This window comes from Staurois parvus, unplaced genomic scaffold (genome assembly GCF_062004578.1).
Source record: "Staurois parvus isolate SC_StPar_1 unplaced genomic scaffold, SC_StPar_1.0 ptg000289l, whole genome shotgun sequence".
NCBI classification, from domain to species: Eukaryota; Metazoa; Chordata; class Amphibia; order Anura; family Ranidae; genus Staurois; species Staurois parvus.
The window spans coordinates 1,751,845-1,778,231 of NW_028318085.1; the positions used below are offsets into that span (position 1 = coordinate 1,751,845).

General features: G+C 45.2%; 1 protein-coding gene across 3 annotated transcripts in view; it reads left to right on the top strand.

Annotated features, from left to right (window-relative positions):
• ASB8 (ankyrin repeat and SOCS box containing 8) overlaps nucleotides 1-15,610 on the top strand; it is a 39,644-nt gene extending 24,034 nt beyond the window's left edge. The window contains exons 4-7 of one of the 3 annotated variants that reach the window (XR_016313477.1): nucleotides 2,900-2,941; nucleotides 7,491-7,595; nucleotides 8,311-9,139; nucleotides 12,091-15,610. Coding sequence is in view for 2 of the 3 variants with exons in the window: in XM_089682431.1 (XP_089538557.1) it covers nucleotides 2,900-2,941; nucleotides 7,491-7,595; nucleotides 8,311-8,943 (780 nt within the window). In the remaining variant the exon portion in view is untranslated. Of the gene's footprint in view, nucleotides 1-2,899; nucleotides 2,942-7,490; nucleotides 7,596-8,310 lie in introns of all 3 variants that reach the window. The other 2 variants (XM_089682431.1, XM_089682432.1) reach the window with 2 other exon arrangements.
• Nucleotides 15,611-26,387: the final 10,777 nt, after the last annotated feature.

Here is a 26,387-nt window from a genome sequence, read left to right on the forward strand (position 1 = left end):
ATGTTTATCATAGGTATCATTGGTAAACGCCAGCATTTCCTCCATACGCATGGTATCTTGAAGCACGGAGACCCACATCGACAGAGGCGGGGGAGTGGCCATTTTCCAAAAGAGAGGTATTAATTGGCGGGCTGCAGACAGGAAGAAACGCAACAGACTTTTCTTCTGTGTTGCCCGTGAGCAGGGGCGGACTGACCATTTGGAAACTCGGGCCGTGCCCGAGGGCCCGGGGTCAGTAGTGGGCCCCATGAGATGCCCCTGGTACCTTTTTCATAGGCTTTTTTGAGTTTGGGCAAGGACACAGGGGCCCCATGATCCCCTATTGCCCGGGGGCCCCATGAGTTGTCAGTCCGCCCCTGCCCGTGAACCCGGTAATATAGAGAGAAGAGCAATTTCCGGCGAAGGGGCCAAGGACTCCCCATAGATCTTGTTATATATAGCAAAGACTTGCTGCCAAGAGGGTTGTATTTAATCACATCAATTGCTCATTTTAAATTGCAAGCTTTTTCAATAAATACATTGCAAAGAGAAGCTTTCCTGTGTTTTTATAACTTGACCAGTGTAATAACCTGTGGGTGATCAGAAGGAAAAATTAGTCATGACAGATTGGCACATAGATCAGGATGGAGACCAGAGGAGTTTCACCAAGTTGAATATAGAAAAAAAATGTTGGGGAAAGACCCCCAAGGAAAGAAGGTAACGTGTGTGATCTAAGTAGTTTGACTAAAATAGATGACCTTTATTGGAAACGATAAAGAAAGTAATAACATCGAGAAATGGCTCTCGTAGTACAAATGTCAATCTCCACCCATCACCAAATTATAAACTTGACAACATTGATCTACACCTCAGTTGGTGAGTTAACAATTCCCCTTTTTTAGTTTAGTATTACCAAGATGTGACCCTACAGATTCATGTTGGGTCTACACCATTCAAGAACACATCCGCTTGTAAAAGTGGTGATGGTGGAGGATCAAGAAGGATGCTTATTGGCGAGAGCTGTTAAACTGGAAGATTTATTTTTAACCCTTTTGAGGACCGTAAGATTTTGGAACGCCAAAAGAATCAATTTTTTTGTTTTTAAAGTTCGTACACTTCAGTTGCTGTAACTAAGCCATTTCATGAAATAATTGGCAAAAAGCTAGATCCATTTGTTGTTTGTTGATAAGAACTAATATTTTGACTCAAATCAAAAAAAAAAGAGTTTTAAGTTCTTAATCAGATGATACACGCAATTAAAAACATGGGACAAATACGTCCCTTGGTCCTCAAAGGGTTAACAGTGATTTATTGTTGCAAGAGACTATGAAACTAAAGAGTTTGTGGAGGCAGGCACTAGGACAGTGGTTCTCAACCTTTCTAATGCCGCGACCCCTTAATACAGTTCCTCATGTTGTGGTGACCCCCAACCATAAAATTATTTTCATTGCTACTTCATAACTGTAATTTTGCAGTGGGAGGAGTAGTGCCATGTCATTGGTGTCAGTGGAAGGAGTAGTGCCCCATCACTGATGTCAGTGGGATGAATAGTGCCCCATTGTTGGTATCAGTGGGATGAATAGTGCCCCATTGTTGGTATCAGTGGGAGGAATAGTGCCCCATCGTTGGTATCAGTGGGAGGAATAGTGCCCCATCGTTGGTATCAGTGGGAGGAATAGTGCCCCATCGTTGGTATCAGTGGGAGGAATAGTGCCCCATCGTTGGTATCAGTGGGAGGAATAGTGCCCCATCGTTGGTGTCAGTGGGAGGAATAGTGCCCCATCACTGGTGTCAGTGGGAGGAATAGTGCCCCATCACTGGTGTCAGTGGGAGGAATAGTGCCCCATCACTGGTGTCAGTGGGAGGAATAGTGCCCCATCACTGGTGTCAGTGGGAGGAATAGTGCCCCATCACTGGTGTCAGTGGGAGGAATAGTGCCCCATCACTGGTGTCAGTGGGAGGAATAGTGCCCCATCACTGGTGTCAGTGGGAGGAATAGTGCCCCATCACTGGTGTCAGTGGGGGGAGGAATAGTGCCCCATCGTTGGTGTCAGTGGGGGGAGGAATAGTGCCCCATCGTTGGTGTCAGTGGGGGGAGGAATAGTGCCCCATCGTTGGTGTCAGTGGGGGGAGGAATAGTGCCCCATCGTTGGTGTCAGTGGGGGGAGGAAATAGTGCCCCATCATTGGTGTCAGTGGGAGAAATAGTGCCCCATCGTTGGTATTAGTGACACAAATGATGGGGCACTATTCCTCCCACTGACACCAATGATACTTACCTTGCTGACCCCTGCTCCAGCCTGGGCTCGCTCTCTCACTTACCTGTCAGCTGTCTTCCTTCTCTGGCCGCTCTCCTCTTCACTCGCTCCGGCAGCTCCCTCGGTCTTCTTTGATGTACGCGCGCTGCCGCTCGGCTCCTCCTCTCCAAGCTCCACCTCCTCACCGGTGATTGGCCGCCTGTGTGCCTCTCCTGAGCTACAGTTCCGGTGGCCAATCAGCGGCGAGGAGGCGGAGCTGCTGAGCGATCCCGGAGGTGTGGCCAGGTGACAGCAGCGTATCATCCCGCCCACACATCGCCGGAGACTGCAGCGGTGTCTCGGTTCCTAAGACCATCGGAAATATGTGTTTTCCGATGGTCTTAGGCGACCCCTGGGAAATGGTCGTTGGACCCCCAAAGGGGTCGCGACCCCCAGGTTGAGAACCGCTGCACTAGGAGGAGGTGTTGTAGACAATAAAAAGCTAACCGGCGCTACCTTGCTGTCTGGTGACCACAGCTGTTTAATTGAATTTGTTGGATGGAGATTTGGCCAACAGTGCTGTGGCAAAGACTTGCATCAATATCCTACCATTCTGTGGAAGGTGTACCTGTAATCTCTCCCCCTTATATGGCTCCATCATGCAGCTTTTGTTTTTCTCTCTAGCAAAACCTCAAGGCCTTGGATGTGAGATGGTGTTCAGAAGATGTAGGTCAAGTTGTAATACATTTCTGCTGCAGGCCAGCTTGGGAATGTGGTTTTGGTTTTTACTCTAAATGCGGAAGGTGCATGGAAGATCGCTTTGTGCTGATGCTTAAATATAATGGCATTATGTCTTTTGCAATCTTTTCTATCAGTCTCGTGTATCGTGGCAGTAATACCTAATGTGAGCGTTGCACAGACGCCAAATTTCCTGAAGTTTGTAGACACCTGACCATCACAAACCACAGACTCTGTGATGTTGTCCACCCCCTTTCTCTTTTGTGGCTTTAACAGCCTCCACTCTTCTAGGAAGGCTTTCCACAAGCTTTTGGAGTGTCTGAGGGTATTTGTGCCCATTTAGCCAAAAGAGCATGTTTGAGGTCAGGTACTGATCTTGGATGAAAAGACCTTGCTCATGATTGGCGTTCCAGTTAATCTCAGAGGTCTTCAGCGGTGTGGAGGTATGTTTTTTTTTTTTTGGTTTTTTTTTATGGAGCTGGCTTCAGGGGGGTGGACGGTTTTTTTATTTAATTATTTTTTTAAACTACTTGTCCAAGGGACTAAATCAGGGTCCCAGTTTCCCTCATGACAATTTGCTTGTCCTGATAAAAAAAAAAAGAATTGTAACCAGAACTGTATTTAGCCTCCCTTGCGGTATTCCCGAGTGTAGCTCGGGGTAAAGTTTCAGTACCACAAGCGGTGACCCCGAGCTACACTCGGGAATACCATGCGGTGCTGCTCCGCGATCCCTCGATCACTTACCTTGTCCTGCGCTCCTGCAATATCCCTCCTGCAGTGTCCCCGGCAATGTAATCCGGCGGGTGCCGGCATCTGTCATCTGGGTTCCGTCCCCTGCGAGCGTTGGGACATACGGGGGACGGAACGGCGGGAAATTTGAAAATGACAAAAAGTGACATTCACTAAATACACTAAAATCACATAGTATAACATTCCTGTATCAAACCATTTCACATACATTTTGTCCCGAGTGCTTTGTCCGGCGCCCTGCCTGCATTTTTACTGTTCTTATTGCCTGGAAACTGCGAAACGTCCATGGCGTCCAAAAAGCGTCCCTTTAGGTCAAAAGCGGTTTTAGACCGGCTAGAGAACAGCGACAGTAAATCAGAACCACTTGCAGAATTGAGTGATAATGATTCGTGGGGGAAATTCATCATCAGACACTGAAAACGATTCTGCGACTTTGCTCAGTGATGTGCGAACTTGGCGCTATATTTCAAATTTCAGTGTTTTTGGTTTGATTATATTATTGAATTAAATGTATTATTATTATATTATTATTTTTTTATGATTATTTATTAAATTATAATTTATGATTTCGTGTTTCAAGTACCCGGGATGTTTACTAGACTCTTGTTCGGACAGATTTCAGTGAGTTATTCCTAAAAATTAGAGGCCTACAATATAAAACGCCAAATTTCCATGCAAAATAATGGTACCGCTTTCAGTACCAAAAATCTGAAATAATCATACCGCCAGGGATGTTAAATAAGGTTTTAACATTGCACTGTTGATCTCCTTCTCACCTCACTGACTGTCTCCAGCACCGCACCTGAGAACTAGCAAGGAGGGGGACAGTGTCTGAGTCCCAACGCTCAGCAGAAGCACATCTGCTGAGCGAATAAATGAGATGCTGGCCCCAATGAGAGAAAAAAAAACAAAAACTTAATTCCTTCAGTTTATCCTCGCATCTGGAAACACTTGGGGGCTTGTCGCCCAAAATAATTTCCTGCTGCTGCACCTTTTTGGGCGTCAAGCTTCACGTGAGGCAAACTAGCTGTGATTTGCCATACAACAATCGCGGCAAAACTGCACTGCGTTTTAGGTACGATTGAAAATAATGGCACCTGAACCTGCATTTTGAGATCGCAGGGAGAATCATGGCAATTCTGCTGCAATCCTTAAATGCCCGGGTGTGAATGGAGCCTTAGTCCCAGTTCACAATGATGCTGATCAGATGTGATCCAAAAGGCATAGTTTCGCATGGCATCTGAAAATACACTGTTTTCTATGAAGGACATCCACATCTATGCGTTGTGATTTTGATCCGGTTAAAAAAGGGTCCTGTGCGGGTTTGGTGTGATACGTTCCTAGCTCACACAGCATTCTGAGATAACTGTTCACATAGGATGCGATACAGTGCTGGTTTTGCATAGACGTGGCTGTAAGACAGATTGTCAAAAGGTAGTTGTTCAGCGAACTGCTGAACAACTGCGATTCAAATCACACTGAAAACTGACATGAAAATCTCACCACATAAAGTAAACCTTGCTGTTTGCCGGCAGCAGGGCTATATAGGTATATCCATATATATTTGGACACCGGCACAATTTTAGAATTTTTTCCAGGCATTTACCAAAACTTATTCAAGCAATAGTTATATAATGGATCTGGGCTGAAAGTGCACACTCTCAGGTTTAATTTGAGGGTATGTACATCCAAATTGGAGGAAGGGTTTAGGAATTACAGCTCTTAAGAGTAGCCATCCCCCCTTTTTTTTTTTCAAGGGACCAAAAGTAATTGGACAATTGAATAAAAAGCTGTTTCATGGCCAGGTGTGGGCTACTCCTTCATTATTCCTTCATCAGTTAAGCAGGTAAAAGGTTTGGAGTTGATTCCAAGTGTGGTATTTGCCTTTGGAATCTATTGCTGTGAACCTTCATCATGCTTTCAAAGGAGCTGTCCATGCAAGTGAAATAGGCCATTGTAAGGCTTCAAAAACTAAACAAATCCATCATAGAGATAGCAGCAACATTAGGAGTGGCCAAATCAACAGTTTGATCCATTCTGAGGAAAGAAGAACGCACTGGTGAGCTCAGCAACATAAAAAGGCATGGACGTCCACGGAAGACATTAGTGGTGGATGATCGCAGGATCCTCTCTATGGTAAAAAAAAAAACCCCATTCACAACATCCAGACAAGTGAAGGACAATCTCCAGGAGGTGGGTGTATCATTGTCAAAGTGTACAATCAAGAGAAGACTTCACGAGAGCAAATACAGAGGGTTCACCACAAGGTGCAAACCATTCACAAGCCTGAAGAATAGAAAAGCCAGATTAGACTTTGACAAAAAAAAAAGCTAGTTCTGGAAAATCATTCTTTGAACGGATGAAACTAAGATTAATCTGTACCAGAATGACGGGAAGAAAAGTGTGGAGAAGGCTTGGAACAGCTCATGATCCAATGCACACAACGTCATCTGTAAAACGTGGAGGCAGTGTGATGGCATGGGCATGCATGGCTTCCAGTGGCACTGGGTCATTGGTGTTTATTGATGATGTGACAGAAGACAGAAGCAGCCGGATGAATTCTGCAGTGTTTAGAGATAAACTGTCAGCCCAGATTCTGCCAAATGCAGCAAAGTTGATTGGACGGCGCTTCACAGTACAGATGGACAATGATCCAAAACAGACTGCAAAAGCAACCCAGGAGCTTTTGAAGAAAAAGAAGTGGAATATTCTGCAATGGCGGAGTCAGTCACCTGATCACAACCCAATTGAGCATGCATTTCACTTGCTGAAGGCAAAACTAAAGACAGAAAGACCCACAAACAAAGAACAACTGAAGACAGCTGCAGTTAGAGCCTGGCAAAGCATCAGAAAGGAGGAAACCCAGTCTTAGGTAATGTCCAGACTTCAGGCAGTCATTGCCAGTAAAGGATTCTCAACAAAATATTAAAAATAAACATTTTATTTAGGATTATATTCATTTTGTCCAATTACATTTTAGCCCCTGAAAATGGAGGGACTGTGTATAAAAATGGTTGCAGTTCCTAAAATTTGTACTTGATATTTATGTTCAACCCCTTGAATTAAAGCTGAAAGTCTGCACTTCAAACTCATTTGGATTGTTTCATTTTAATATATTCTGGTGGCATACAGAGCCAAAAGTATGAAAATTGTTCCTGTGTCCAAATATATATGGACCTAGACCCTCCTAGATTGGAAGCTTGAAAGAGCAGGGCCCTCCAACCCCTCGTGTATTGTATTGTTACTGTCTTGTCTCATGTTCTGTCCCCCCTGCTACTGTACAGCACTGAGCATACCCTTTGGCGCTATATAAATACTGTATAATAATAATAAAAGAAAAAATGAAAACGCATGCCTGGCCCAGAACTGCATGACCCAGGCATGGGTTGATATGATTTGCACATCCTTGTGGCTTTGTTCACCTTACCTTGACAACCAACCAAGACAGCTTTTCTGCTTGATGACACCATAGACCAGTTGAATTCGTATCTGCTTCATGTTCCAGTTGTTTGTCCTCTTATGCGTTAGTGCAAATGCTGGCGGGGGGCCATACTGTCTGTTACATATCACAGATTTATTGTACTCCTCCTACTATAGTAATGGTAGGGTGAATAACAATTACGTTGAGACTTACCTAGTTTAATTACGAAGAGTAGCCAGAAATTGTAAGTGGGGAACTTTTTTTTTAATGACCAGCAAGACCTGTATGCATCTTGTGATCTCTTCTTATGAAATGAGTCTCTGGGTTCTAAGCATAATATCCTGTCTTTTTTTTCTCTTTCTACAGGGAGCAGATGTGAACCTTCCTCATGACACGCTGTTGCCACTGCATAGCGCCTGTATGGTGTGCGACGCGGACTGCGTAGAGCTGCTTTTAGAGAATGGAGCCAATGTCAGTGCAACCAATTATTTTCTCTGTTAAAACCGTTATCCAACTAATGTTTATATCCACTTCATATGGCTATCATAGCATCTTATGCCATGTTGCTGCTGTTTTTTGAGGTGCTACAACTGGCTACAAACTACAGATCCAAGGGAGTACAAATCGCTAAAGTTATGTTTTTTGTGAAGCCTGCTGATCTAGCTTAGATGAAGTAAATGAAGGGATCTCCATTCCCAGTTAGCAAAGTTCATAATTCTTTGTTTTTGATACAATATCTTGTTTTTATTACAATCTATGTCTCTGTTGCCCCTTCATTGTCAGAAGAATGGGAAGTGATGGGAAATTTCTTCAATGGGGACGTAGATGACAACATAACTTAGAGGGGAAAGGTCAAGTTTTTATTGCTGTCCGCGCCTTCTGGTCCCGGTGACCCATTCCCCTCATTTCTAGTCTGCAGTTTGACTATCAGAATTATGAATGGCTTGAATCATAATTGTGATACAGATTGCATCAACTGGCTGTTCTTCTACATTTTTGATAAAATTCATGACATTGATGAAGAGCATTTCTTGAATTTAGGGGTTTTTTTTCCCCCTCTCCTTTTTTTTCTGACTTTTTATGTAAAATGGGTTTCAAGATTACTGACCCAATGTCCATAAAGGTAATTTTTTTTTTCTTCGTAGGACAATATGCATTGTCACATCTAAGTTATCCTTTCTTATAGGTAAACGCCAAAGATGGATACCAGCGCACTGCTCTCCACTATGCGGCAGAGAAGGATGAAACCTGTGTGGAGATCCTGCTGGAGTATGGCGCCAACCCCAATGCACTGGATGGCAATCAGGACACACCCTTACACTGGGCAGCCTTCAAAAACATGGACAGTTGCGTGCTGGTGCTACTGGAGGGCGGAGCCAAGGTGAACGCCTTGGATTACAATCAGGACACACCTCTGAGCTGGGCCGTCATGAAAGGCAATCTGGAGAGCGTTCGGTTGCTCTTAGACTACGGAGCAGTGCCTGATACCACCAACCTCAAGGGGATGTACCCTGCCGGGAGGCTCGCGGCTCTGATGGGCAGAGGTTTGGGCGGCGAGAGGGAGGAGCAATGCCTGGAACTTTTGCACAGAGCTTGTGGGAATCTGCGGATGAGAAGGGAAGGAGGTGTGCCCCCTGAGGCGGCACGACATGCTCAATTGTGCCAACGCCTTCTCAAGCTGTGTTCAGAACCTGGGTCTTTGAAAGCTCTTGCGAGGAGAGTGGTTAGGCGTAGTCTTGGAGAACGTCTGCTCTCAAATGTAGTGACTGAGCTGCCTGTTCCTAAATCTATCCAGAACTATCTTCTGCTTATAGAGTAAATTAAAGAGAACCAGTCATGACTGAGCATATGCACACATCTCCGTATTCATCTTAACTGTATAGGCTTGTTTATGAAAGCGGTATATGTGTCCCCTTCTTACGTTTTCCATGATATGTCCACTACATGGGCACAAGAAGAGGACTAGTCAGCTGGAAGTAGACCTGCAGCTGGACAGGGTACCTGAACTACTGTAGGTAAGTATGTAGCTGTGAAGGGAGGATGGCTTAGATCAGCAAATTATCAGAAAAAATATTTGAAAGCTCCTGTTAATTTCACCTTCGCTACTCCAGTGAATTTCACCAAAATGGTGACCTTTTTGTGATTTCTCACATACACCTTTCTCTTATGTGTTGTCATCAAAACCAAGTTACTCTGCTGGGTAGATATGGCTGGGAGAATGAAGTGCGTGTTTTACCCAAGTAACAATGGGATCCATCATCAACACTATTGTATTACTTTTCTTCTCCCAAGCAGTGGTGTATCATCCATGGGTGCAGGGTATTCACTGCTCCGGCAGACACTGCAACCATGGATGATACATGTCAGGGGCAGAGTTATTACCACCAGAGCAGATAGAGGGGTACCACTGGTCCTCTTGTATCTGTGTCTCTCCCTGCAGTAACTGAAAGATGGTTTCTCTCTCCCCCTCACCGGCTTTTAGCTGCAGGGAGAAACACAGGGCATTGCATCTTTCCGTATCCGCACTGATCTCTCTCTGCTGACCCCTGTGTGCCTGGCCCCTCTCCTGTAGCACTGCTGTCCCACCAGCTGCTGCGGGTACCAAGGCTGGATCTGAGTCCTGTATCTGAGAAGGCAATGTAGGGAGTCTGCTTGAGAGAAAAAAAGAAGCCTGGCACTGGCAGCTGTGAGTAGAGCTGTGTCGGTTTCTGTATGGAGGAGAAGCTGAGAGGGGCTTTGGAACGTCCAGCACTGATGGTGGTTCTATGGGCAAGGATGGAGGTTGCTGGGTGCCGAGGGGTGAGAGGAGCGGATGGGGGGGAATTCTGTGTGCACATGCTAAACACTCTGTACCACCCTCCCTGCACATGCCACCCACCGCCATACACTCTGCATCCCTCTCCCTGCACATACTACCCCCCGCCATACACTCTGCATCCCTCTCCCTGCACATACCACCCACCGCCATACACTCTGCATCCCTCTCCCTGCACATACTACCCCCCGCCATACACTCTGCATCCCTCTCCCTGCACATGCCACCCACCGCCATACACTCTGCATCCCTCTCCCTGCACATACCACCGGCCGCCATACACTCTGCATCCCTCTCCCTGCACATACCGCCCACCGCCATACACTCTGCATCCCTCTCCCTGCACATACCACCCGCCGCCATACACTCTGCATCCCTCTCCCTGCACATACCGCCCACCGCCATACACTCTGCATCCCTCTCCCTGCACATACCACCCGCCGCCATACACTCTGCATCCCTCTCCCTGCACATACCACCCGCCGCCATACACTCTGCATCCCTCTCCCTGCACATACCACCCGCCGCCATACACTCTGCATCCCTCTCCCTGCACATACCACCCGCCGCCATACACTCTGCATCCCTCTCCCTGCACATACCACCCGCCGCCATACACTCTGCATCCCTCTCCCTGCACATACCACCCGCCGCCATACACTCTGCATCCCTCTCCCTGCACATACCACCCGCCGCCATACACTCTGCATCCCTCTCCCTGCACATACCACCCGCCGCCATACACTCTGCATCCCTCTCCCTGCACATACCACCCGCCGCCATACACTCTGCATCCCTCTCCCTGCACATACCACCCGCCGCCATACACTCTGCATCCCTCTCCCTGCACATACTACCTGCCGCCATACACTCCCTTTTCCTCTCCCTGCACATACCACCCGCCGCCATACACTCTGCATCCCTCTCCCTGCACATACCACCCGCCGCCATACACTCTGCATCCCTCTCCCTGCACATACCACCCGCCGCCATACACTCTGCATCCCTCTCCCTGCACATACCACCCGCCGCCATACACTCTGCATCCCTCTCCCTGCACATACCACCCGCCGCCATACACTCTGCATCCCTCTCCCTGCACATACCACCCGCCGCCATACACTCTGCATCCCTCTCCCTGCACATACTACCTGCCGCCATACACTCCCTTTTCCTCTCCCTGCACATACTACACACTGCCGTAAACTCTGCACTGTACACTCCCTATTTAACATCACGTGCTGATGTAAATCAGATCACACTCTAACCACACCCCCTTTAAGGCACGCCCAATATTTAGCAAAATTTAAACCATGCTCACATTTCTATTTTTCCCTATGCCTAGGGCCCACATTTGATCTTGCACATGGGCCCACTGCTTTCATGATAGACCCCTGTGTCCATGGAAGGTTTTTTAACCTTTTAAAGTGTTACTAAACCCAGGGCCCTGCATTCACTATATCCGGTCTCCCAGGACCCTGCATTCACTATATCCGGTCTCCCTGGACCCTGCATTCACTATATCCGGTCTCCCAGGACCCTGCATTCACTATTTCTGGTCTCCCTGGACCCCGCATTCACTATATCTATCTGGTCTCCCACAATTCACACAACATGGAAATGCAATTATTTTAGTAAATATAAACTGCTAAATACCTTTTCTCATCAGCAGTTAGAGCAATCTTGTTACTTCTATCAGTGTTCAGCCAAGCACTAGCTAAAGCTTGTAGGAGAAGTTTTCTTTGTGCTCTAGGAGGATGGAAAACCCCTGACCTCTGTCTGGACAGTGCTGATTGTCCCTGTGCTGATCAAATGCACTCTCCCAAAAACAAAAAAACCTCTAGCAATACACACCAAGCTGAGCATATGCAAAATGCCTACCATTCAGTCTGTCTTATCAGGAGATGAGGTGGTAGCTTAAACAAGGGGAGGAACAGAGCAATCGGGATCAAACGGCCTTTTTACACAATGCAGAGAATTAACTCCTTAGGTTGCACAGTGAGTATAACCAGCATGCTTTTCTGCATATACAGACAGATTTTACTGTTGTGGGTTTAGGAACACTTTTAATGCATAGAATGCATTAAGGTAGAGAAAAAAATGTAAGCCTTTACGACCACTTTAACTCCCATAATCAATTTGTTCTTTTAGGCAAGGAAAGGAATCGCACAAAAATGGACCTCAGCAAATCCTCAACATTTTCCAAATTTTTTTTTTTTTTTTTTTTTTAATACCACATTTATTGTTATCCTCAATTTTTTTTTCTATTTTTTTTTTTTTTTTTTTTTTTTTCTTTAATTAGCAAATACTACAGTGAGACACAGTGTATGAACTTTGAGATCACAGGAACATTGGTTCTCACACATTGACGATCGTAAACTATCTTATTAGTACACCAGTTCTACGACTCCAATACACATGAGTAACAATGCTTTACATTCCCACTATTATGATATCTCACAGTTGAGTTCTTTCCACAGAGATTCCAAGTTAAATGGTACCAGTACCCCAGCTGGATTACACATATTACATTTCAGCAACTATTTTTTCCTACCAACTGTGTATCTTGAGAGCCAACCATATCAATGTTTATCTTTCAATGGGGGGGGGGGGGGAATTGGTGGGTTTGTATTGTTTTAAGAGTTTGTATGTGAAATAAAACAAACTTTTTTTTTTCTCAATAAAAATTACTTCATGCAAAACTGGTGAAAATGTGCCCAAATTTTTCAAATTTTCTCCAAAATTTGGGATAAAATTCACTCATCCCTACTTGTGAATGGTCTCCCAACTGCTGAGTGTCTATAACACGTTTAGCTAATAGGGTACTGTAGCTGTTTACTGTCCAAACTTTGGAATTATATTATTTAATACTGTTTACATGCTTAGAGGCAGGGTTAAAGTCAGGTTTCAGCTAACTTTTGAAGGTCTGTATGAAGTGTTAGACACAGACCGATTTACATTAAACAAGACAAAAATATGTTTTTCATAAATAAGCCTACATAGCTATAATTTAAGGTTGAATGTTCAGGTTCTTGATTAATCCCTGTCATGACTGGTTGTCTTTAAAGGGTTAGGCTACCCAAAATTGATGTTGCATTTATAGACAGATGGTGGTGCATTATCACACTTTGCCGTTTCTATATCTTGGGAACTGTAGTTGGGAGATATCCCCTCCTGGTCTTTTGACTGTGCCATTCCTCCATGTTGACATTTCCTTCCTTATGTGTCAAGAAGCTTCCAAATTTGCATGCCTCAACATAGAACATAGGAAACCTCAGCTTGGAAAGCGAGATCTACTTATTATGTTCAAAAGTGGAAAGATCTGAGAACCCTGGAGACCACAAAATATACACTGCTCAAAAACAAATTAAAGGAACACTTTTGAGAACACATCAGATCTCAATGGGGAAAAATGTCATGCTAGATATTTATACTGATATGGACTGGGTAATGTGTTAGGAACGTAAGGATGTCCCATCGTTTGATGTAAACTAAAATGATCAACCTACAGAGGACTGAATTCAAAAACACCCTGAAAATCAAAGTGGAAAAATGATGCAGCAGCCTAGTCCATTTTGCTTAAATTTTCATTGCAGCAACTCAAAATGGTCCTCAGTATGGTCCCCACGTGCTTATATGTATGCCTGACAACATCGGGGCATGCTCCTAATGAGACGACGGATGGTGTCCTGGGGTATTTCCTCCCAGATCTGGACCAGGGCATCACTGAGCTCCTGGACAGTTTGAGGTGCAACCTGGTGGTGTCAGATGGACCGAAACATGACATCCCAGAGGTGTTCTATTGGATTAGGTCAGGCGAGTGTGGGGGCCATTCAATTGTATCAATTCCTTCATCCTCCAGGAACTGCCTGCATACTCTCACCACATGAGGCCGGGCATTGTTGTGCACCAGGAGGAACCCAGGACCCACTGCACCAGTGTAGGGTCTGACAATGGGTCCAAGGATTTCATCCCGATACATAATGGCAGTCAGGGTGCCATTGTCTAGCCTGTAGAGGTCTGTGTGGCCCTCCATGGATATGCTTCCCCAGACCATCACTGACCCACCACCAAAACGGTCATGCTGAACGATGTTACAGGCAGCAGAACGTTCTCCACGGCTTCTCCAGACCCTTTCATGTCTGTCACATACGCTCAGGGTGAACCTGCTCTCATCTGTGAAAAGCACAGAGCACCAGTGATGGACCTGCCAATTCTGGTGTTCACAAATGCCAATCGAGCTCTATGGTGCCGGGCAGTGAGCACAGGGCCCACTATAGAACGTCGGGCCCTCAGGCCACCCTCATGAAGTCTGTTTCTGATTGGTCAGAGACATTCACACCAGTGGCCCGCTGGAGGTCATTTTGTAGGGTTCTGGCAGTGCTCATCCTGTTCCTCCTTACACAAAGGAGCAGATACCGGTCCTGCTGACATATTAAGGACCTTCTACGGTCCTGTCCAGCTCTCCTAGTGTAACTGCCTGTCTCCTGGAATCTCCTCCATGCTCTTGAGACTGTGCTGGGAGACACCGTAATCCTTCTGGCAATGGCATGTATTGATGTGCCTTCCTGGAAGAGTTGGACTGCCTGTGCAAACTCTGTAGGGTCCAGGTATCGCCTCATGCTACCAGTAGTGACACTGACCCTAGCCAAATGCAAAACTGGTAGAAAAACATTCAGAAAAGGTGAGTAGGGAAAAAATGGCAGTGGCCTCCACCTGTAAAACCATTCCTGTTTTGGGAGTCGTCTCATTGTTGCCCATCTAGTGCACCTGTTGTTAGTTTCATTAACACCAAACCAGCTGAAAATGATTATCAACCCCCTCTGCGACTTACCTGACCAGATCAATATCTCAGGAGTTTAATTGACTTGATGCTAGACTCTGATTAAAAAGTGTTCTTTTAATTTTTTTGAGCAGTATATAAGAAGCTGATAGGAGACCACTACTGAGAAATATGAGGGCTGATACTCAAGTCTCTTCTGAAAATGCTAGTTGCTTGCCTGACATACTGATATAGTGCCTTCAATGCTTTGAGTTACAGACCTGCAATAACTATGCAGATTAGGCATTCCGATCTCACTCTGCCTTTCCTGATGTGCATGCTTCTTCTTGGGGTAGTGACTTGAATTATTACAGGCAACTATCATTCTTGGAAAAAGGTTTGCAATGGCAGCTTCTCTCTCCTAACCCCTTCACGCCAGATCGTCCCGGCGTGAAAAGGGGCTCCTGCGCCGGGAGGTGGGCGTGGCTTAGTGTCATGTGGCCTCCGTGACGTCACGGCCGGTCACATGATCGGGAAAGGTCCCAATCGAAAGAGCGGATCGGGACCTTTCCGTGAATACCTCACGTGTGCTGGGAGCGTGCAGGGCGTAGGCTCTCGCCACATGTTTTTTGTTACATGAACGCAAATGTGCGGCCGCCCAGCATCTAGGCCCAGATGCCGGGAGGCTGCACATTTGCGTACGGCTGGCGTGAAGCAGTTAAGTAAGGTTTGCATTAAGTATGGAATCCATCGAGGCTAAAATACTTGTATTGGGTGGACTGGTCCTTTTTTAAATGTTTTACCAATCAACAGAACTAATCAGTATATGGACTATTTTGTACTGTATGAAAGTTAGACTCCAGCGATCAGACTTTTACTGAAATAAAGTATTGCACAGGTTGTAAAGCATCCAGTGGCTTTTCATATCTTGGGGACGTAAAGTGAGCTAATTCTTTATCTGTATAGGGAAAAGCAACAACTTTGCAATAGTGATGATCCAATCATCTGCTGATTCTTACCTTTCCTTTGTTTCCCTTAGCTCCATGTTGTATGTGGATGAGGATCCTTCTCCCTTCCCATTTGTGACAGCACTGGATTCTTGAGCGACTAATCCTAAGCAATGGTATTATCATGTGTGTGTGTATTAGAGGTCAGAGCTGGAAAAGCCGAATTCTAGTTGTTTTCTATGAACAGACATGCCCAGTATGATGGTAGATGAACACAGCCGTAGTGGTGTTGGCTCAGAAGCATTGAATAGGAGTAAACCCAGTCGTATGGCCTGTGGACAGGAGCCAGGGATAGGAGCACTGATCCGTGCACGCTAATAGGTTTTTCATAACGATGGGAAAAACAATCGCGCACCACTTAACATAACTCACCTGTGACCTATTCAGATGACTATCAGTCAGTATCTAGCAGATCAGGCCTCGGGGCCTGGCAGAGAAGAGACATGGGCAATGGCTCATTAATCAGTTCCCTCTCTGATCATCAGATCTCTCTGCTGCCCTGTCCCTGCCAGAACCAGTCTTATGGACTAGCCAGGGTCACCTTCTTCCCTGTGTCCTGTCAACAGATGAAAGGCTTCTACAGGGACAGTAGACCTAAGATCAATGCCAAGGTTATGATAGAAGGCAGCTCCAGTCCGATTATATAACTTTGTCAACTTAACCTGCCAAAATATCTGTATTATACTCAGTGGCGTCCCAAGGCAGGTGCAAGGGGTGCGCGCCACACTGGGTGACACCTACCGCACGGGGTGACACCGGACCCGCTCTACGAAAAGGTAAGTTGTAAAGCAAGCCAACGATCCCCGCAGGATGGATTGGATCCATCCTGCGGGGATTGGATCCATCCTGCGGGGATCGTCGACTTTCTTTACAACTTACCTTTTTGTGGAGCAGTCTGGTGTCGCCCCGTATAGGTTGCATGCCTACGATCCCCGCAGGATGGATCGGGTCTGCGGATTGGGGAGCATAATGGATTGGAGTCTGATCCATTATGCTCAATCTGCAGATCTGATCCATCCTGTGGGGATCGTCGGCTTTCTTTACAACTTACCTTTTTGTGGAGCGGGTCCGGTGTCACCCCGTATAGGTTGCATGCCTATGATCCCCGCAGGATGGATCGGGTCTGCGGATTGGGGAGCATAATGGATCGGAGTCTGATCCATTATGCTCAATCTGCAGATCCGAACCATCCTGCGGGGATTGTCGGAGGGGGTGTCACCAAGTGTTATCGCACCGGGTGACACCAACCCTAGGAACGCCCCTGATTATATTTCACATACTCATGATCCAGATGGACATGAAACAACACTACAGTATAAGAGAGAAGTACAAAACCAAGGTCCTTGGTTAAAATCCTAGCCAGGACCTCATCTGCATGGAGTTTGCATGTTCTCCCCGTGTTGGTGTGGATTTCCTCGGGGTACTCTGGTTTCCTCCCACACTTCAAAGAAAAGTTAAGTGGCTCTTGTCTACATTGGTCCTAGTATGTATACAGTATGTACGCATGTGAGATAAGGCCTGTAGATTGTAAGCTCCTTGGGAGCAGGGACTGATGTGACCATGCAATATGTAAAGCGTTGCATAAGTGGCTGGTGCTATATAAATACCTGTAATATATAAATAAACAAGCGTTTGGAGAAAATTATACACAGTGAATGGTAACTTTTTACCTATTACTATATCAAACGATAAACTTGCTTATAAAAATCTTTTTGCTAACCCTCCCATTCCTCTTATCACAGGCCTCAGACTAGCTGAGCACCTTCACCCAACGAGGCCTATGTTGATTCCAGCAGGCCAGTTACCTTTTTGGGACATAGGCATAATGCAAACATATGGCCTAATTTTATAGGTCCCAACAGAGAAACCATCTTTCTACAAGTTTTTTTCTGCATGGGCCTCAATGCAGAAACTGTCACCCTACAGAGAGACGGATTCCTCATTGGGGCCAATGGAGAAAAGCCACGTATGCACAATGCGTTCCAATTTACCAGCTCAGGATGTATGCAGAACAGCCAGAAATGGTGTAGGACTGTAGCAGGGGCCTGAGATGTACTAAGGTCGCATGGCGCCCTAAGCAAGGTACCAGCTTACCCTCCCTCACCCCCTTGATATCGATTAGGATTACAGTAGGCATAGAGAAGCCGCACCATTTGCATCGTCTAAACTGGCATTCTCCATGACCTTACACACCAACTACCTTCAGGTTGATCCTCACTGAAGTGGCAGCCAGGTGCACAGTTTTGACCAAATCCACCACTCCCTGCATTTACTGCAGGAGCATGAAGGTTGTAGCTGGGGTCTCCAAACATCCACCGGTCCCTAGGCTTCTGACTTTGTTTCCTTGATGATCCAGCTCTGGTGGGGGCTTAGGGAGGGTTGGAAATGGTGAGAAATGCTTGGAAAAATACTTTCTACAACTGAGGTTACCATTTGGAACAAATTAATTTTTTTACATCATATTTCATACCACAATATGCTATAGTCATGGATTTGTTTTGGATACCATTGTTACCCAAGTCACACCTGTAGATCAGGTTTTGCGGATGTCACCAAGATTTCTTGTAACCCCCTTTCTTATTATAGGTATTTATATAGCACCATCAATTTTACACAGTGCTTTACATACTTACCGGCCACTTTGAGGTACACCTTGTTAGTGCCAAGAAAATGTTCCCCACACCATTACAGCACCATTATCAGCCTGAACCATTGATACAAGGCAGGATGGATCCATGCTTTCATGTTTACCCCAAATTCTGACCCTCCCATCTGAATGTCACAGCAACCAGTCTGCCCATTCTCTGACATCAACAAGGCATTTTTGTCCACACAACTGCTACTCACTGGATATTTTCTCTTTTTTGGGCCATTCTCTGTGAGGCTAGGTTCACACTCATGCGTTGCGGTACATTGCATGTGATTCGCACAGGAACCGCACCGCATTCCTGTGCAAATCACATGCGAATTGTGTGCGGAGAGCGACCATGGGCAGAACGCCTTAGAAAGGACACAGCGCTAGACCATTCGCACACACCGAGGGAGCCTGTCAGAGCAGTGAATAACGTATTACTGCCTATTCATGTACCCGAGACCTAATATACAGTTTCCCCCCACAGTTCTGGAGGGGTCCACTGCAAGGGTAGATTTTGACTAATTCCAGGAATTCTGCTTTAAGACTGGTTTCTTACAAGCAACTTTAGTTTACTTTTTGTGTTAGGTATAGATGTGAGCGGGGTTAAAAGCCCTGTATTGCACATGATCAAGCCAAAGGGCTGTCCACAGGCTAGAACTTCAAACAAGTATTAAATCCTTGTATTTACAGTGCAGGAAGACAGAAGGAGTGGGGGGAGGGGCAATTACAAAGAGTATATTTAATTTTAGATAACTACTGGAGATAAAAAATGTAACGTTTGGTTTCAAGACAAAGTGACAGGTTCTCTTGAAGGAACACCCTCCCCCATGCACTGATACCCTCCCTCTCTACATTTGCCCACTCCCCCAGAATTGAGGGTCCAAATTCTGTGTAAGCTCCATATCCACTCCCACTCTCAGATCTCTGCAACATAAAGGCTGATCATTTTGTAGACGAAGATCTCTTGTATCATGCCCATAGTCTCTGGCGATCTCTTGTATCATGCCTGTAGTCTCTGGCCATCTCCTATATCATGCCTGTAGTCTCTGACCATCTTTTGTATCATGCCTGTAGTCTCTGACCATCTCTTGTCTCATGCCCGTAGTCTCTGGCCATCTCTTGTCTCATGCCCGTAGTCTCTGACCATCTCTTGTCTCATGCCCGTAGTGTCTGGCCATCTCTTGTATCATGCCCGTAGTCTCTGGCCATCTCTTGTCTCATGCCCGTAGTCTCTGACCATCTCTTGTATCATGCCCGTAGTCTCTGACCATCTCTAGCTTTATGCCTGTAGTCTCTGATCAGTAAAATCAGTCTGTATATGCAGTAAAGCATACTTGTTATACTGTGGAACCTAAGGGGTTAATCCTCTGCATTGTATAAAAAGTCTGTTTGATCCTGTCTTCTCTATCCCTCCTCTTGTTCAAATGTCCACACTGATCAGACAGACTGAACCAGTAGCCCTTCTGCACATGCTCAGTTTAGTGTGTATTGGTAGAGAGGTTTTTTTTTTCTTGGAAGAGGTCAAGGGTTCTGCATCCTCCTAGAGCAGAAAGAGAACTCCTCCTACAAGCTCTACCAGTGCTCAGCTGACGTCACAAGACTGCTCTAACTGCTGATGATAAAAGGTATTTAGCAGTTTATATTTAGTAAAATAATTGCATTTCCATGTTCTGTGTACTGTGGGAGACTAGATATAGTGAATGCAGGGTCCGGGGAGACCAGATATAGTGAATGCAGGGTCCGGGGAGACCAGATATAGTGAATGCAGGGTCCGGGGTTTAGCAACACTTTAATCATTTATCATTTACAGAGATCTAACACCAGAGATTCTCATTTAACGTCATGAGCAATCAGGAAAATTTGAGCCTAATTGCCATTCAAATTTATGTTCGTGCATAGATCTTTGCATCCCCAGACCAAAAACCATTAAAGTAAATAATGGACACAAGGAAAAAGCCCAGAAAAAAATTAACAGTAATTTCCCCCATAGGTGGCTTTTTACATTGCAATTAGTGTCTGTGTATAAATAGTCAATGAGGTTATTAGCACTTGTGTGGATGCACTGACCAGGCTGGATACTGAGCCATGGGGATCAGCAAAGAACGGTCAAAAGAACAAGGTAATGGAACATTATAAAGATTGAAAAGGATATAAAAAAATATCCATAGCCTTGAATATGCCAGTCTAGTACTGTTTAATCACTTATTAAGAAGTGGAAAATTCAGGGATCTCCTGAAACTAAATCAAGGTCAGGTAGACCAAGAAAGATTGCAGCAAAAATGAGCTGCATGGTCGAGTCGCTAGAAATAAGCCTTTACTGTGCCAATGCCACAAAAAACCCTGATTACAATATGCTTGACAACACCTTGACATGCCTCACAGCTTCTGGCAAACCGTTATCTGGAGTGACAAGACCAAATTAGAACTTTATTGTCACAAACATTAGCGCTATGTTTGGAGAGGGGTCAACAAGGTCTATACCATCCCCACTGTGAAGCATAGTGGTGGCTAACTAACAGGGGCGGACTGACAACTCATAGGGCCCCCGGGCAATAGGGGATCATGGGGCCCCTGTGTCCTTGCCCAAACTCAAAAAGCCTATGAAAAAGGTACCAGGGGCATCTCATGGGGCCCCCTACTGACCCCAGGCCCTCGGGCAGTGCCCGAGTTTCCAAATGGTCAGTCCGCCCCTGCTCACTAATGTTTGGGGGGTGGGGGTTGAGCTCTAAAGGCACAAGGAATCTTGTGAAAATTGATGGCAAAATAAATACAGCATATTCATAATATACTGGCAGACAATTTGCATTCTTCTGCAGGAAAGCTGCACATGGGGCCCTCTTGGACTTTCCAGCACGACAATGACCCTAAGCACAAGGCCAAGTTGACCCTCTAGTAATTACAGCAGAAAAAAGTGAAGGTTCTGGAGTGGCCATCACAGTCTCCTGACCTTAATATCATCAAGTCACTCTGGGGGGATCTCAAACATGCGGATCATGCGAGACGACCAAAAACTTTGCATGACCTGGAGGTACCATCTGCAGGTTCTGGAGTGGCCATCATAGTCTCCTGACCTTAATATCATCAAGCCACTCTGGGGAGATCTCAAACGTGCGGTTCATGCAAGACGACCAAAAACTTTGCGTGACCTAGAGGCATTTTGCCAAGATGACAGGGCAGCTATACCACCTGCAAGAATTTGGCGCCTCATAGACAACTATTACAAAAGACTGAATGCTGTCATTGATGCTAAAGGGGGCAATACACCATATTAAGAACCAAGAGTATGCAGACTTTAGAATAGGCGTAATTTCATTTGTTTACTTGTTGCCATGTTTTTGTTATGATTGTGCCATTTTGTATGACCTACAGTTGAATTTTAATCCCACAAGAAATAAAAGAAAAGTGTTTTGCCTGCTCACTCATGTTTTCTTCTAAAATGGTTCCAGGGGCGGACTGACAACTTATGGGGCCCCCGGGCAATAGGGGATCATAGAGCCCCTGTGTCCTCGCCCACACTCAAACTACACCCAAAAAAGCCTATGAAAGGTACCAGGGGCATCTCATGGGGCCCCTTATTGACCTCGGGCAGTGCCCGAATGGTCAGTCCACCCCTGAATGGTACATACTGTATATTATCAAAAGTCAGAACCTGCGCTTGGATAATGAAAACTTGAAATAAAATAAAATATAAAAAAGCTGCTTGCATGAAAAGGCAAATACAAATAAAAACAAAGGAAATGCAGCGCTAATCTATAACATAAAGTCCAAATAATCAAATAGATGTGGATAAATTGCACGAAAAGGAGTTCGGCACCATCCACCATCACCAAGGCATCCGAATGAATAAGCCCCTTACCGGACGTTTTGACCGAAACACACCGGTCAATATACGCATCCCAAAAGAGGGATCAATAGTGTAGATGATAAAGCTAACAATCCTCTCAAGGATAAAGTTCACTCCTCCTCTTATGAGATCCTCGAAAAGCCAGAAAAAGGACTGCCATCCAGCAATCAAACAAAGGATATAAAAGAAGACCACTCTTAGTGTAGTAATTTGATAATATTGCAAACCAAATTAATACAAGTTCCACATACATCAATATGAATGGTTACCAGCATTAAACATAAAGTTTCCAACCAGAAAGATGGCCACCATCCCTCCAGAACACGGTGACGTCACACGCTGAAGCTCCATGTCAACGCGTTCTGGAGGGACGGTGGCCATATTTCTGGTTGGAAATTTTATGTTTAATGCTGGTAACCATTTGATTACTGGATGGCAGTCCTTTTTCTAGCTTTTCAAGGCTCTCATAAGAGGAGGAGTGAACTTTATCCTTGGGAGGATTGTCAGCTTTATCATCTACATACTGTATCTTACCAATTTTCCAATGGTATGCAAACTTTTGAGCACAACTGTATAGGAAGTGTCAAGTATGACCATCATAAGACAGCTCGATCGCCACGTAAGATGAAAGACCGTTCCATGTTCTGACCCTCTCTCATACGTTCTCTCTTGTACCCAGTAGGACACAGCAAGTTAATAGTTTATTCCTGTATCTTCCATTTCCTATTAAATCGAATGGGAAGACATTTGTAGTGCACACCTAGACATACTGAGGCGCGTTTAAACTCCCGCACCACATAATAGCACACAGTCACAGCTCTGTCATCCCCTCTATGTGCAGCACTGGAAAGAGAGACATGAGGCTGCCCTGACAGGTCCCCTCTCCCCTGTGATCGGGATAAATGATAGCACCAAGCTGGGGGGGATGAAGGGACACGGCTGTTTGAGTCTGACACAACCAATCCATCCAGAGAGGGCGAGGAAGGGAGGGAGAGGTGAAGAGAATCAGGCAAGGAAACAGAACATTCAGAGAACACCAACAGCAATTCATCACAAAGTCACTCTATAACCGAGACTGAATAAAATGGTCGAGGGCGAATGGACATTAAGTGACTGTAGACAATGGGGAAGTAATGGATACAAAGATATAACAAGAAATGGAGAATATATTAGGACGACAAGCAAAGGCAGGACGCACACATCATTTTTTGCACAATACTAATTTTCATTTCTTTACTATGGAGATCATTTGAAATAGAGCTCCACATGTATGACTGTGCTGAGTTAGGCGTTCAAGTGGACCTGCCACAGACATCTACAAGGTGCTGCTGCTTTTTTATCCCATGTGTCACGTGGGTCACTCTCAGGAGCTCAATGACTCCAAGCGTGGTCCCGTGATAGGTGGCCACCTGTGCAATAAGTCCATCCGTGACATTTCCTGGCTACTAAATATTCCACGCTCAACTGTTAGTGGGATTATAACAAAGTAGAAGCAATTGGGAACAGCAGCAACTCAGCCACTAAGTGGTAGGCCACGTAAAATGACAGAGCGGGGTCATGCTCCCAACTTTGTGGGAACAGTTTAGGGATGGCCCCTTCCTGTTCCAACATGACTGCGCACCGGTGCACAAAGCAAGGTCCATAAAGACATGGAGGAGCCAGTTTGGGGTGGAGGAACTTGTCTGGTCTGCACAGTTGAGTCATGACCTCAACCCAATAGGACACCTTTGGGATGAATTAGAGAATCTGTGAGCCAGACCTTCTCCTCCGACATCAGTGCCTGACCTCACAAATGTGCTTCTGGAAGAATGGTCACACATTCCCATAGACACACACCTAAACCTTGTGGACAGCCTTCCCAGAAGAGTTGAAGCTGTTATAGCTGCAAAGGGCGGGCCACCTCAATATTGAACGCTACGGACTAAGACTGGGATGCCATTAAAGTTCATGTGCATGTAAAGACAGACGTCCCAATACTTGTGGCAATATAGTGTATCTCCATAAGGACAATGTATAGAAAAATGGGACTTTACTGGTGTGTATCTCTCAAAATAATCGTACACAAGCACATCTAAAATCACAATATTTTAATGGTTCAAACAAAATTAAAATTAAAATCATACATATAAAATCATATATTTTTTTTTTTTTAAGTCCGCAAACGTGCAGATAACGAAAAAACCCGTAAGGGTTCACAAAAAAAGTGCAAGTGCAAAACACCACACGAAAAAGTGCACTTAGGGGTGTGCTTTGTCCTTCCCCCGAAGGGGATGGACCACTACCCTGATCCCCGGGGCACGAAGCTCCTGACAGGGACAAGGTTCCCATTTGGTCCTCCTGGCCAAAAGGCCTGGTGGACCACCGTTCCTTGTGGCCAGCCACTCAGTACTTAGTCAGGGGGCTCTCACGAAGAGAAAATCCCCCAGGGACAGGGGAGGAAGGAACCAAAAGGCCACACATCCTCCCCCTAGACTTCAGGGCAGGCCCGAGGACCCACACCCTCCATCCTGTGAGAAAAACACACACATAAGTAAGAAAAAGTGACAAAACGTGGGAGGTGAATAAATTAAATAAAACAGAAAATAAAAAAGTGGTCGTGCCAAATAGTGCACAGACCAGGCCCTGGGGCCTGTATAAAATCATATATGGTACAGATCCCCAAATGGCACCCCTAGTGGCCCATCCATAACTCAAAAAGCTATGCCCAAAGGGCTCAGCATCTTATAACCACTTAAAACCAGTTAGGGAGAGAGGGAGAGCACCGGAGAGACTTGTCAGGTAAGTAATAATGCCTGGACAATTCTCCCTAGACTAAACAAGCATTTAACCCTTGATGTGTGGAGGGGCCCCTCTATAGGGGTTGTTTTTGTCACATTCTAGATTTCAGCTTTAAAGGGGAGCCTCACGGGAGCCAATGCGCCTCATATAAATTTCCTTGCTCTTCTCCAATCATAATTCATCGATGAGTCAAATCTAGCATCTCACGTACACATACCCCAGTCAGCTAGAAACAAGCAGGTTAACGTGAGCATATGATAAAGAAGTTTACCTGTAGAGAAAACCAAGGTTTTATGCAAATGTTGACTTCTTCAGTAAAAGTCAAACTTGGCTCAGTTTCCTTCCACTTCCAGAGCTACCATATTGGTCAGTGAGGCTGTTCATCAGATTAAAGTAGCTTGGGAAGAGGGGCATGTTCAACTTGCAAAAATGAAAAAATTTGTATAAATAGAGAATAGTAGAGGCATGTATCAACACATAGACGTAAACAGTATGTTACCATGTATTTCACATTGCTGGTGGACCATTGAGCGTCAGTGGGGTAAGGTCTGTGGGTAAGTGGATTGTCCATGGCCATGTAGGATAGCAAAAGAGTTGAGAAATGAACTATGACAGGAAGAGAAGTTGAACAGAAAGTGACAATGGATTAGTGTCAGGGATGCTGGGCAGGGGACCCCATGGTTCAACTTCCAGATTTGCATATACCTTGAGCTCCCTTTACTGTGGAACTCCTGACTATTGTGACATGCGGTTTGAATCCTCTACTTATGGATTTTCTCAGATTGAACTGCCCAGGTTCATTATAAAGCCCAACTTTGGGCAAAGAAACATTTTTTCCCTCCACCTAGCAAATATGTTTTATTATTATTTAAGTTTCATAAACCTACAAAAACGAGGGAGAATCTGCTGTCACGTGTTCCTCATCTTCCACGACTGGAGATCATAAGCTGCCAACCAGTTTTTTTTTTGTTGCCCCTTATGGCATGGCTTCATCAAGTCTTCAGAACCCTGTAAGAACCCCACTGATGGACTCTTCTAGCAGCCAATGGGTAGCAACCATGTCACCAGAGAGCAACAGAGGCATGGGCATAAGGACCTTTCTACATTATGGACCAGAAGAAAGAAGACTTAGTAACTGACCTGTAGGGCAAGCCATAGACGAGTAGAAAAACGAATGATCCGTCGAACAAAAATCAAAATCGTTGTTTGAATTTTCATACAATTGTGCCACCAATTGTTTCGGCATTTTCCCCGCAATAAAAAATTTTTTTCTTCATCTGCGGAAGTGATGCAATATATTTGTGCCTTGAAATTATGATACTAACACTGTGTTTATTTATACAGTATATAGTATACATTTATACAGTATAGCTTTGCTTTACACACTTTCAGCCCCATCTATCTGGATTCCTTGTTGTGATT